The 13,393-nt window shown below is 40.1% G+C and overlaps 1 protein-coding gene across 1 annotated transcript in view; it reads left to right on the top strand.

The window, feature by feature from the left end:
- The window catches only part of LOC135214204 (52 kDa repressor of the inhibitor of the protein kinase-like), a 20,169-nt gene extending 12,653 nt beyond the window's left edge, over positions 1-7,516 (top strand). Inside the window, exon 2 of the mRNA XM_064248270.1 lies at positions 7,334-7,516. Coding sequence (XP_064104340.1) covers positions 7,334-7,516 — 183 coding nt within the window. The remainder of the gene's footprint in view (positions 1-7,333) is intronic.
- The last annotated feature ends 5,877 nt before the right edge of the window (positions 7,517-13,393 follow it).

The raw sequence follows: 13,393 nt of genomic DNA, 5'->3' as shown, positions 1-13,393 counted from the left end.
TATAAAAGATCACCTACAGCTAAATTAAACCCTAACATAAGAAATAGGAAATTTTAAATGTGACACTTCAGGCAGGTACCTGTCAAATTACTGGCCAGAAAAATCTAACCTAATAAACTAAGTTAGGTAGAAGGAAGCAAGAGAAAATAAATTGGAAACTTAATATTATTCCTACCTAACACAGACAAACTAACTTAAATGCTAAACTGAACTTAAGTAAATAAACAAACAATGAATTACGAAAAATAATCTTACAAATAGATGCAAAGTAATAATCACAAGAGGCTTAGAGAATCATCTCCTCAGGTCATACCAGATCCAGAAGACCGTACTGCAACCAGGGGCGTGCAAATCTACAGGTACTCAGCGATCCACGATCGTCTTAATAGTTACAAAAACATCTCATACCTGTAGAAAGCCGCCCTACTTGTCTCCACGAGTTCCAAGAACTCACTGACGCTGATGCCGAGGTCAACCGGGTCAAGCTGCAATGCCTGCAGGCAACCCAAAATACCACGGGAACACCGAGGGTGGTAGCCTCCGAGAATCCGGGACGTCAACGGTTCTCGCACGCCACAAACTGCGCCGTTCCCAGTAGACACGGGCCAACTCGTTCGGAATCCTTCCGATGAACGAGGGAAGGGGCGTGGCTGACGAATGCCGCGGGTGACAAACACCAGCGACCACACACAAGGCAGCGAAGGATTAAAGAAGCCGTGATCCAAATCTTCAAATCTCCGTACAAAACTGCAGAAGTGACCAAAGTTTAAGTGGCAAGGCGTCAGGCTGTGAGGAGGAACTCGAACTAACCCTGTCACGAATCACCACCCTTACGATCAAGCCTTCCACTCGAGTCAACACAGCTCATAGGAGAGAAAAACAACGATCGTTAATACGGCACTTCAATGGTTCACTAATACCGGGGGAGAAGGCGGTAAACAAAGCAAAACTGCGAAGTCATATGACTCCCTTACAGAGTTCATCGAACTAATAAACGATACTAACTTGTTAAAAAAAACTTAACCTAAAATAAGATCAAAAGGTTGGACAACTATTAACAAATTATAATTAACAAATTATTAATTTACTTTAATCTAATACTTTCTCCCCCTACATTTTCAAAAAAAATTTTAATCAAATAGAGTAAAATTTTTTTATACAAACCTTAAAGAATCAATTAAATCTTAAAATAGCATCAATCTTAAAAGTAAAGAATACCTTAATGTAAACATTGCATAGAATTATCTAATAAGACACACAATTGTGCATTACACATTCTGAAATAAAAAGGTCGGCATTAAATATACCTCAATTAAACATACCAATATATAAAAACAGTCTAATTAAATACAAAGCCTGGAAATAAAATAAAAATTAATCGAACATAATTCTAAAGCGAAGAACAAAATGTACTAAATCACAGAAAATGATAAAGTTCTGAAATTCCAAAAGTTCTTGCTAAAAATTAAAGATATAAATGGCACAAAGACCCACCTATCAGCTAATAAGAAACTATTACTAATATAGAACTGAATATTTCTTACCCTAATATTTAAACTAAAAACAACACTGGCAAAAAAAAACAGAATTATCATATAAATAAACGAAACAACCGAACAACGTCGGAACAAACCATAAAGTTAGCACTTGCTTTCACTCTAAATGAACACAAAGAGAAACGAGCAGGGCGAAAGAGGCAGGGAAAGACCAAACAAAAATTAACACTTTACATCCTAGACAAGGTGTCCGGGATCTATTATCAGATCCTTTAATATGTTTAATTACTAAGTTTGAGCTCTTGCAGCTGCAAGGCCCAACGTAAAATCCTTTGGTTATTTTACCCTTTCATCCGTTCAATAAACACTAACGGATTATGATCCGTCCCATACCTCCACTGGAAAAGAAGATTAGTTAAGTATGGTTTAAAATGAGATATGGTACGGATCAGGCGAAAGCCTCTTTCTCAATAGTTGAATACTTATGCTCTGCCCGTTAACAACTTTTTGCTGTAGTAGGATATTGGGTACACTTCCTCGTCCTCACCCTTTTGAAAGAGAACGCCTCCAATGCCTACATCGCTAGCGTCAACAGCAATTATAAAGGGAGCTTGAAAATTTGGAGAAATCAAAATAGGTTTAGACATAAGAATAGTCTTAATTTTAATGAATGCTTCTTCACACTCGCTAGTCCAAATAAATTTCCTATTTTTTAGCAAAAGATCATTCAAGGGACGAGCAATGTCAGAAAAGTTCCTAACGAACCTCCTATAGTATCCCGTCATACCTAGCACCCTTCGAACTTCTCGGATATTGCACGGTCTCTTTAGATTAGTTATAGCCTCGACATTAGCCTGTTCGGGCTATATGACCCAGACCAACCTCATGACCCAGATACACAATGTGCCTTACCAAATTCGCATTTAGCGAGGTTAATGACTAAGCCCGCAGCACGGAGAGCTTCAAAAACTTTACCTCACCTGAGTAAATGAGTTTTCCAATCATTACTGTGAACAACAAGATCATCTATGTAGATCTCGGTACCTTCTAACCCACAGACCACACGGTTCATTAATCTTTGAAAAGTACTGGCAGCATTCCTCATCCCAAAAGGCATGACCTTGCATTCATACAAGCCGAATGGGGTGACAAATGCTGAAATTTCTCTTGCTCGATCCGACAAAGGAACTTGCCAGTAGCCCTTGAGCAAATCCAACTTGGTAATATACTTTGCTGAACCAATGCGGTCTATACAGTCGTCAATTCTTGGAAGAGGAAAGGAATCATTTTTAGTATGGTGTATTAACTTACGATAGTCCACACACATCCGATACTGTCCATCGGATTTCTTCACCAATACTATAGGGGAGCTCCAAGGACTAACAGAAGGTTGTATTAAATCATGCTTCAGCATATATTCTATTTCCTTATTGACTATATCCATTTTAGTGGGATTTAGTCTATAAGGACTTTGTTTAATTGGTGAAGCTTCTCCTACTACCACATCATGTTCAATTAAACTGGTCAATCCGGGAGAATCTCTAACCAAATCTGAAAAAGAACGAATTAAGCCTTCCATTTCCCTTCTTTGATTTAGATCAGATGCTTCAGATGCTCATCTAACCCATCCAAAACATTGCACATTCTGGATAGAGCATCTGAAGGTACTTGATTAATTATTTCCTCAGACCCATCAGGAAGCACCTCTGCCACCAAAGAAACCGATTCATACCCTGTTTCCAAAGGATCAGATCTACTAGAGATATAAGGTTTCAGTCTATTAATGTGAAAAATTCGACACTTTCGTTTGGTCCCGGGAGCTTCTATTTCATAATTAAGATCGGATACCTTCCTCAACACCTTCCAAGGCCCCTTATACCTTGGTTCAAGGAAGTATCCGAATCAGTACCCAACAACCAAAACTAATTCCCCAGGCTCAAACGACCGTGCTCGAGTTTTTCTTGTCATAATTAATCTTCATAGCAGCCTGAGAGCTAGCTAAATTTTCTCTAGCAAACTTCCAGGCGCTAGAAAGTTTTCCTCTAAGATTATCAACAAATTCACCCAGTTCGTCTCCCTTATTTGATCAGATTCCAAAACCTCATATAAAATTTCTAAAGGGCCCGGGTATTTTATGTCAAGACTAATTCAAAAGGAGCCACGCCCGTGATGAATTTGGATGACTTCTAAGAGCAAAGAGAGCAAAAGGAAGACCCTTATCCCATTCCTCTCCATGCTCATAACAAAATCTTCTTAAAATTGATTTTAAAGAGTTTGATGGAATCTTTCCCCACCACTCCCTGACTCTCTGGATGGTAAGGAACACTAGTAGTGTGCAGAATGGCCAGATCTGCACACTTACTTCGAAATTCCTTACTAGTAAAATTAGTTCCACAATCAGTTTGTATCTTACGAGGGATCCCATACCTCGAAAAGAAAATTACCAACTGGTCAAATACAGCCTTAGATGTGACTTTCTTCATGGGAATGGCTTCAGGAAATCGTGATGCCCGATCCATCACAGTCAGTAAATAGATAAAACCTGTTTTAGTTTTAGGCAGAGGGCCTACTATATCAACTACAGCTCATTAAATGGTTCGCCAATAGCTGGTATGGGATATAAAGGTGCTTTTACAATTGTCTGATTAGGTTTACCTACCACTTGGCACACTGGACATTCTTTCACATATTGTTTTACTGACGATTTCATTCCTGGCCACCAAAAACATTTAGCCAACCTACGGAACGTCTTCCAGACACCAAAATGACCAGAGAATGAATCGTCATGAGATAAATTTAATATTTGTCTCTGAAATTGAGAAGGCACCACTATTTGTTCAATACGGGACATTTGGGGATCAGTAGCAACCAGGGGACGACTCACCCTATATATATGCCCTTTTTACCCAGAAATCGAGGCTTTGTCAAGTCAGACGTATCACCTAATTAAAATTAAACTCCCTCTTCTGGCTTCAATAAAAAGCTGCTCGATCCCAATCGGGAATTACATTATCACTACTTACTACACTACTTACTACTGACCCGGGTCTATCTACATCTACGTCTACCTCTAAACTACTCAAATTTAACTCATCATTATTTAATAAGTCTGCAGCCCTTGCGGCAGCTCTAGTGGTAACCGCCACTGGACACTTATTGATTGACAATATTGGGAATAATTCCTGGCCATCACTATTAATCATATCATTTCCTAATATGCCATCAATACCAGCTATAGGAAGACTCTCGACAACGGCCAACTCTGTCTTTCCATAATACCCAGGGAATGACAACATTACCTACTACTAAGGAGCTGAAACTATTGTGTTCGGGAAACCTCCCCGAACAATAAAGTTTCCCTGAATACTCACCAAACCTTTTAAAACTGCTTTCCAGCACTAAACGACCGAGCAGACCCTGTATCTCTCAAAAACCTAACATCAATAATGACAGAATTATAAATTACTTTACCAGGCCATATGTATTTATCATATTTTAGTCATTCCTGTGGATTATTATTTCCATCTCCAGGCGTACTATTACCACCACTACCACTATTTATTATCGGTAATTTTACGTCAGGAGATGCACTGCATTGCTTGGCATTAAAGCCACAGGATTATTCCTTTGAAGATAATTTGTTCTGGCGTGACACTGAGCTTGGAAATGACCGGGTTTATTACACCAGAAACAAGTCTTCATATTACTATTTCTCGTTCCAGAATTACCTCCATTGGAAAATACACGAGTACCAGGTTTACTCGTGAATTTTCCATTCTTACTAACAGAGAAAAAAAAATTATTCTGAACGACAGAATTCTTAGACGTTATTTTATATCATCTTATTATTTCCTTATGAAAATTCGTGACTGTTTACTACATTATTACTATTCATATCCTTGCTGGCGAAATTGCCTGAACCTGTTCTATGGGTCAAGACAAATTAGTCAGCCACTTGAGCTGCCTTACCTAAATTAGTGACCTTCAATTCTTCCAGATAAATTCTTAGTTCTTTGGAGCAAGATTTCTTAAACTCCTCCAAAAGCATGAGTTTCTCTCAAGAAGAAAAGTGACAACTTGACGACTTTTCAACCAGTCGTCAAAACGTTTTCCTCCTTGAACCTGGCAAATTCTACATACGATAAGGAAGGAGGTTTTTATTAAAAATTCCTAAACTTTAACCTGTAGCCTCAGGGACCAATCAATAGGCTTTTAAAATTAGTGCCTTTACCTTGTGATAACCCTGGCTATCCCTTCTTCCAAGGCATTATAATACCCGGATTGCCTTGCCTACCAGTTTACACTGAATCAGCACTGTCCACATCTCTGGTGGCCAAGACACCGAGCTGACACCCTCTCAAAGGCCTTGAAGAATTCAGGAACATTCCTTTCATCAAAATGGGACCAATTTTAATGCAGCACCAATATTAAACCTGTCAGGCTGACTACCCTCGTGGGGTGCTAAATTGGTTAGGAGCCCCCTGTAACCTAGCCATTTCCAAATTAAGGTTGGCCATCTCTATCTCATTGCCTTCCCATCCTCACCCTCTCGTTCTCTGCATGCTCCAATTTCAACAACTCTATTTTTTTACAAATTAAATCATATTCCTGAATTCCTTTGATTCAGAATTTTACAGGCATTGTAGGCACTGCTGGCCCTAAATTCTCTTCAGTCAAGAAAGGGTTTGTAGTTATATTTCCTCTTGGCACCAAATTGGGCTGGTCCCTTCATAAATGAGTCCAGTCTGAGGAGGATCATCAAATAGAGAAAAAACCTGCACCACCACTAATACCAATTATCATCTATAACTAGCCTTATCATCATTTCCTAATTCACTACCTCTATCACTAATATTTTTCCCCAAACTAACCCCTTCAGCTCAGCCAAACCTTGCATACACTGTTCTTTACCATTATTATAACTTCCTCTCATTAGTATCCGTCATTCTGAACGGAATACCTAACCACCTAGCACAACTAACAAGATACTCCTTACCTAGTATGGGTAAATGCCTAATACAGTCGGCAGACCCTAAGAACTCTGCAGGACTAAACTCAAAGTCTTCCAAATTATCCATAGTGGTAGGAGAGGAAATAAAAATCCAAAAAAAATACTATAACCCCCACTGAGGAGCGTTCTAAAGTCCCAACTACTGTGTACACCTGAGCGCAAATCCTGTCACGGTCGCCAGATTGTTACGACCTTATTTACGGCCGTAATTTCAAGGGTTCTTGTCTCTACTCAGAATTTGCGGTCGGAGTAAAAATGTCACAGCAACTTAGGAACAAAAGAACAAACACCTCAACAAAAGTTACAATATTTATTTACAAACACACACAAAAAAAAAGGTAATGGTGGTAACGATAATAACCAAAATAAAGTGAATGCATAAATCAAGGGAAAACCAACCTTAAGATCTATAGATCACCTACAGCTAAATTAAACCCTAACATAAGAAATAGGAAATTTTAAATGTGACACTTCAGGCAGGTACCTGTCAAAATTACTGCCAGAAAAATCTAACCTAATAAAACTAAGTTAGGTAGAAGGAAGCAAGAGAAAATAAATTGGAAACTTAATATTATTCCTACCTAACACAGACAAACTAACTTAAATGCTAAACTGAACTTAAGTAAATAAACAATGAATTACGAAAAATAATCTTACAAATAGATGCAAAGTAATAATCACAAGAGGCTTAGAGAATCATCTCCTCAGGTCATACCAGATCCAGAAGACCGTACTGCAACCAGGGGGCGGGGGTGCAAATCAAATCTACGGTACTCAGCGATCCACGATCGTCTTAATAGTTACAAAAACTATCTCATACCTGTAGAAAGCCGCCCTACTTGTCTCCACGAGTTCCAAGAACTCACTGACGCTGATGCCGAGGTCAACCAGTCAAGCTGCAATGCCTGCAGGCAACCCAAAATACCACGGGAACACCGAGGGTGGTAGCCTCCGAGAATCCGGGACGTCAACGGTTCTCGCACGCCACAAACTGCGCCGTTCCCAGTAGACACGGGCCAACTCGTTCGGAATCCTTCCGATGAACGAGGGAAGGGGCGTGGCTGACGAATGCCGCGGGTGACAAACACCAGCGACCACACACAAGGCAGCGAAGGATTAAAGAAGCCGTGATCCAAATCTTCAAATCTCCGTACAAAACTGCAGAAGTGACCAAAGTTTAAGTGGCAAGGCGTCAGGCTGTGAGGAGGAACTCGAACTAACCCTGTCACGAATCACCACCCTTACGATCAAGCCTTCCACTCGAGTCAACACAGCTCATAGGAGAGAAAAACAACGATCGTTAATACGGCACTTCAATGGTTCACTAATACCGGGGGAGAAGGCGGTAAACAAAGCAAAACTGCGAAGTCATATGACTCCCTTACAGAGTTCATCGAACTAATAAACGATACTAACTTGTTAAAAAAAAACTTAACCTAAAATAAGATCAAAAGGTTGGACAACTATTAACAAATTATAATTAACAAATTATTAATTTACTTTAATCTAATAGTACTTATAATGTAAAAGTGACATTTTTTGAAGACGGGCCAACTTACTCAGAGAAAAGGTTTCGAACGCACTCGTTACGTAACTTATGACATCATTTCTTCCCTCTTTCTCGATGGATGATTGGCTATACGTAACGAAGGCTAAACCTCTGGCAACAATGACATACAAATTTAAATACAAGCAAAGCAGTACACCTTTATGAACTCTGGAACCTCCCCACTGATAATTGTCATAATAAACAAACCAACAAAATATGTTAATAAATACAAAAACACTTCGATTATTAGTCTAACTCCCAAAATAAGTTTCCAAAGAAATTTCAGTCTACTTTATAGGTCACAATCAGATTGACAAGATGTAGGGAATAGTTGGTAATTACCAAAAACATAGTAGACAAGCTTGATTTGATAACTGCTGTATCCAATGTCAAGCAATTTTTATTTATTGGCTATCTACCTATTTACTGACTAGCCGTACCGTATATTGGCTTTAAATCTTCAACGATAATTATCGTCAGAATGGTGACTTCATGAGGCTCCACCCACTTTCGCCTCGTTATAATTCAGGATAAAACTGAAGGCTACCATGGGCATTGTTGTATTACAAAATTTAACTTCTGGCTATAAAAACTAATTTCTCGAGTAGTTGTAAGAAGTGCTAAATGATCCTCAAGGATCCCAGCAGTTGGTCTAAACGTTTAATTCATGTATATTACTGCTATACTGTTGCGGCACTAATGCTACAGTAGTATTACTACGCTAGCACTGATACCCCACCCACATCTATGTATCGTTCCGCCATTCATAAAGTCTTTGGGTTTCAGAGCCGATGGCATTTCTGTCTGGTGGATGGGCTGGGCAACATTTAGTCAAAAGGCGTTTGTTTACCTTGCTTACGTAATGAATGTTTTTCAACTCTTGGCTCGTAATCATTGGCCATGGTGTCGGCTAGATCATTTTTACTCTATAAAAATCAAAACTATCGGGTTTAGGTTATTGATAATGCTGACAAAATTTGTGTGTGGTTGTAAAATATACATATGTCAACTTTCAGCTACATCCGATGCTTTGACAAGGAGCAAAGTCCAAAAAACCGTGTTACAGAGACCCTGAATCTCATAGTAGATCCTTCTAAAACATTCCTGTCATCTCGTAAGTGTGTGATGTTCGCTGGTAGGCCCCGCCCCCAGATCGCCGTATGTATACGACTGACGAAGTAGGAGATATCAGATCAGAAGAGATCACCAGTGAGAGATCATCAGAGAGAGATAAGAGAAGAGGGAACAGACGAAGGATAAGAGAGGAAGAAGGCGCAAGAGAGTTTGATCGGAATCGGATCAAGTCGTCCAGTCAGAGAGAGAGCGAGAGATTTTCCGACGTTGAGCAAGCCTTCAGGGAAGAAACGTCCTACAAGTTGGTTTTGAGGAGTAACCTGCCCTTCGAGTATCAAGAATAGACATTGTTTTCTGCAGTACGGAGTCAAGAAGACATCTATAGTTATACAGCCGTCCTTCGTGAAGCCGTCGCTTCGAGCATTGATTTTCGACATCTGCAAAACTGGCCAGCAAGTATTTCTTTACCTCACTGTTTCCCCAGTTCACGTATTGTAAGATTTTAATTTTGTTATGTAAATAGGAGAAACCATTCTGCATTTATCTTTGTTATTAAGCTTGTAAATAAACTTTTGTTCTGTTTGTGTTTATTATAATTATTGAACCTGTAGCGGACCTCTGGGGTCCGTAACAGGTGGGTTGGGTAAAACATACTGGTACACAGGGTGTGCAGACTGCCCAGGTAAATCCTTAAGGTAAGGCCTTTCAAATTGCATTCACATATCTATAGTAGAATCGCATCAACCGTGCTTCTGATGTCTAGGCCAGTCCCTTATGATGCCCCTGATTGGCTGTTAATGAGCCAATCACAGAGCTGGAAACTCTCAGTCTCTCAAGAGAGTTCACATCAGCAGGGTGTATGTTCCACCTCTCTTGAGAGATACGTCTTTCAAAAGTATCCCCCAGGAGAGTCGGAGCATACATCCTGTCTATGTGAACTCTCTCAACAGCCAATCAGGGGCGTCGTAAGGGGATGGCCTAGATATCAAATGCACGGTTAATGTGAATCTACTATAGTAAAGATAGTTCATGAATAACGAACTTCAAGTTTAGTCTTGCCGTCATTCAGCCTGGGGTCAAGCCTAATGGTTCCTGTGTTAGCATGCTGAGAGGTTGGGGCCCCGGGAGGTAAATATGTAACTTCCTTAAAGTCGGGACACACTTCTGGACTTCTTGTAAATTGTCATTTCTGACAGTGTGAGTGTATTAATATCAATAGTAATAACACTGATGGAAGCTTTCAAGATGATGCATATTGATATGGAAACACTGAAGGCGTTTGAATCATCGAACAGAAACCTAGTGACTTCTTCGCTTCGCACAGCAAATAAACCCAACTTGTGGTTATGCATGTCATGGCAAGGGAAAATGGGTTTTAAAAATCTATCTTAGAGGAAAACGTTCATTAAGAGAGAGAGAGAGAGAGAGAAAGAGAGAGAGAGAGAGAGAGAGAGAGAGAGGTGGTGTGAGGTGTGAAGGTGTGAAGAGCTGAATAAGGTCTGAAGTCTAAGTCTTCACCCTTACAGACCTTACAGCTCATTCGGGTTTCCCCAGGTCCTTCAGTGCTAGGCACCAGAGAGAGAGAGAGAGAGAGATAAAATAAGTAAATTAAAAATGAAAGAGAGTAACAAATTCAAGCATAAGAAGGAGCAGTTTACTATGTGCTAATGATGAAAGTGCTAAAACAGTAAACATTTCTGAGGCTCTTCAAATGGATGGGCCTGCAGGTGAAGTTCTTCAGCAGTATGTTTGTTTGCATTTGTGGGAGTGTGCGCATGCGCTTAAGGCGTCCGCGTTTGTGTAACATATTCACTAACCATATGACTCCAAGTGTATTGCAACTTGTAACCTTTAAAAAAAATGGTTTCAATTCTTTCCGCCTTTACCTTTCCAACAGATTCCGATCCCCACCACTAAAGAACTAGAAATTACAATAGTCCTCTCGAGATACGAACGAACCAATAGGAGGAGGAGGAGGAGGAGGAGGAGGAGGAGGAGGAGAGGAGTGAAAATGTAAAAAAAAAAAGAGAAAAGAAATAGAGAGAGAGAGAGAGAGACGAAGACAGCCATAAGGTTTCCTTTTCTGCAGAGTCTTCGTGATCGGAGATACAGCATCCGGCGATTCATGAGACGTTTAGCAGCGGCCATCCTCGCTGTGTATCTCGGTGTTCCTGGATCCGTTATCCTTTTCAGGATCCTGAAGCGAAACCTCGGCGCAGGGACCGAGACAGGGCAATATAGCCCTCGACTGAAATATCGGGATTCTTTTCCAGGCAAGGAACAAAATCCACACAAATTCATCGTCGGCAAACCTAACACCTTACCCCTCCCCCCCACCCCCTTCCGACCTCCACGACCGACCCTCACCATCCCCACACCGGGGGAAGGGGGAACCACCCCTACCACCAACCTAGGCCCTGCAATATACTTCCCAATCTCCCTGTGGTAACCCCACGGTGGCCCCCGACCCAGTTTCCAACGAAATCTTTTGCCCAATGGAGTGTGCATGAAAATTTCCCAAGACGTAGAGCTTGGAAATAAAAGTGAGAGAGAGAGAGAGAGAGAGAGAGAGAGAGAGAGAGAGTGAGAGAAGAGAAGAGAGAATGACGCAGTGTCGAGGGAAAATGAGCGAAAGGGTATTCTACACGTTTTGTAATGACCTGAATTCTAAATTCAAGAATACAAATCAGATGAACGAACACTTATGTCAAGAAGTAAGACTTAATACATATTCCAGCCGTACTGGATGAAAAATCCAGAAAAGTTTAATTTCAAAGCATCCGAGCCACTTTCATGCGGAGTAAAAGTAAATACAATTATGAGAAGACTAAGTTGAACATCAAAATTAACATTATTTTCAATTATATATCATCAAGAAACTTTTTAGGAGTCAATGTAAACATATTATATATATATATATATATATATATATATAATACATATATATATATATATATATATATATATATACATGTGTGTGAGAGTGTGTGTGTGTTGTGTGTGTGTATGTAATAAAACAGAAAACGTCTCCCAAGGCTGGGAAATGAACCAGCCCCCATCCTCCTACCACTTCCCCCTCCCCCTTCCCCTTCCCCAAAAGAAGGAAAGGCCCAATTTCCAGGGCCCGATCTCCACCAAAATCAAATCACTTGTTGCCAGTCAAGACGTCCACCATTGGTTCGGTCTTCGTCAAAACCCATAATTAGATCTTTGTGGTATAATGTTAGCAAACAATTACACAGATATATAAATCGAAAATAAACAGATATATAAATCGAAAATAAAAGCCAGATGTAAAACAGTAATTAATAATGAAGAATTGAATAAGATAACACAAAACATAAATCATAAAAAAAATAAACAAACACCATTAAAACGCAATTTCAGAAGAAACAAAATGAGGTCAAAACCTACTACTCTTTCTTTCCGTTTCTTTGCCACACAAATTCACTTAGGCAAACGTAATAAGTGAAGTTCCAGTGACAACTAATAAATTTCACACGGTTACACTGACTTCCCCGGAATTTATAATGGCGAGAGGAACCCATTTTGGAGGACGGCAACCCCATTATTAAAGAAGGGTTAATATAATGCCGAAGGAGACGCACGGAAACTTAAGGAAAACGGGTATATAGTTGGGAGAGATACAGAGCTTGAGGTACTGTAAACAAACCGAATTTGTTGGAGAGAGAGAGAGAGAATGCAATATTCCACTACCTGATGCTATATAATCTACCCGGTATAAGCTGACATACCATCATCTAAATCCCAACCAAGTACTCAACGAGAAATAAGCGAACATTTTCAAACGTCTGTTCGCTGTTGTGACACAGCAACATTGAAACCGAACAACCGCGGATACAAATTTATGTAGAATATATACATCCGGACATTCATTTGGACGCCTCCCAGTAATGGCCTCCATCAAAACGGGGGCACAAACCGAGACAGCTGAAAGAAAGTCACGACATGAGAAATAGCCCATCAGGTTCGTAAAAGGGGGTCGGCGGAAAAAAATGAAAGTCTTTCTCTCTTTGAGTATCTGTCACCCGTAACTTCCTGAAAGGGTTCCCTAGAGGAACTGAGAGGACTCTAAAGGAGTCTGGAAGGAAGGCAACGACCCATGACCACGGCTGACCTGAGGGTCCGTCTTGCGTGACCTGGGAATTGGGGTAATATTTGTCAACATCATTCAATCGCCTTAAAGGATGGGAAATTCTCTTATCCCTCATTTACTTCCTTTTTTATTTCCCTACAGATTTC

Source organism: Macrobrachium nipponense, chromosome 45 (assembly GCF_015104395.2).
Source record: "Macrobrachium nipponense isolate FS-2020 chromosome 45, ASM1510439v2, whole genome shotgun sequence".
Lineage (NCBI taxonomy): Eukaryota > Metazoa > Arthropoda > Malacostraca > Decapoda > Palaemonidae > Macrobrachium > Macrobrachium nipponense.
This window is presented reverse-complemented; position numbering and strand designations above follow the sequence as displayed.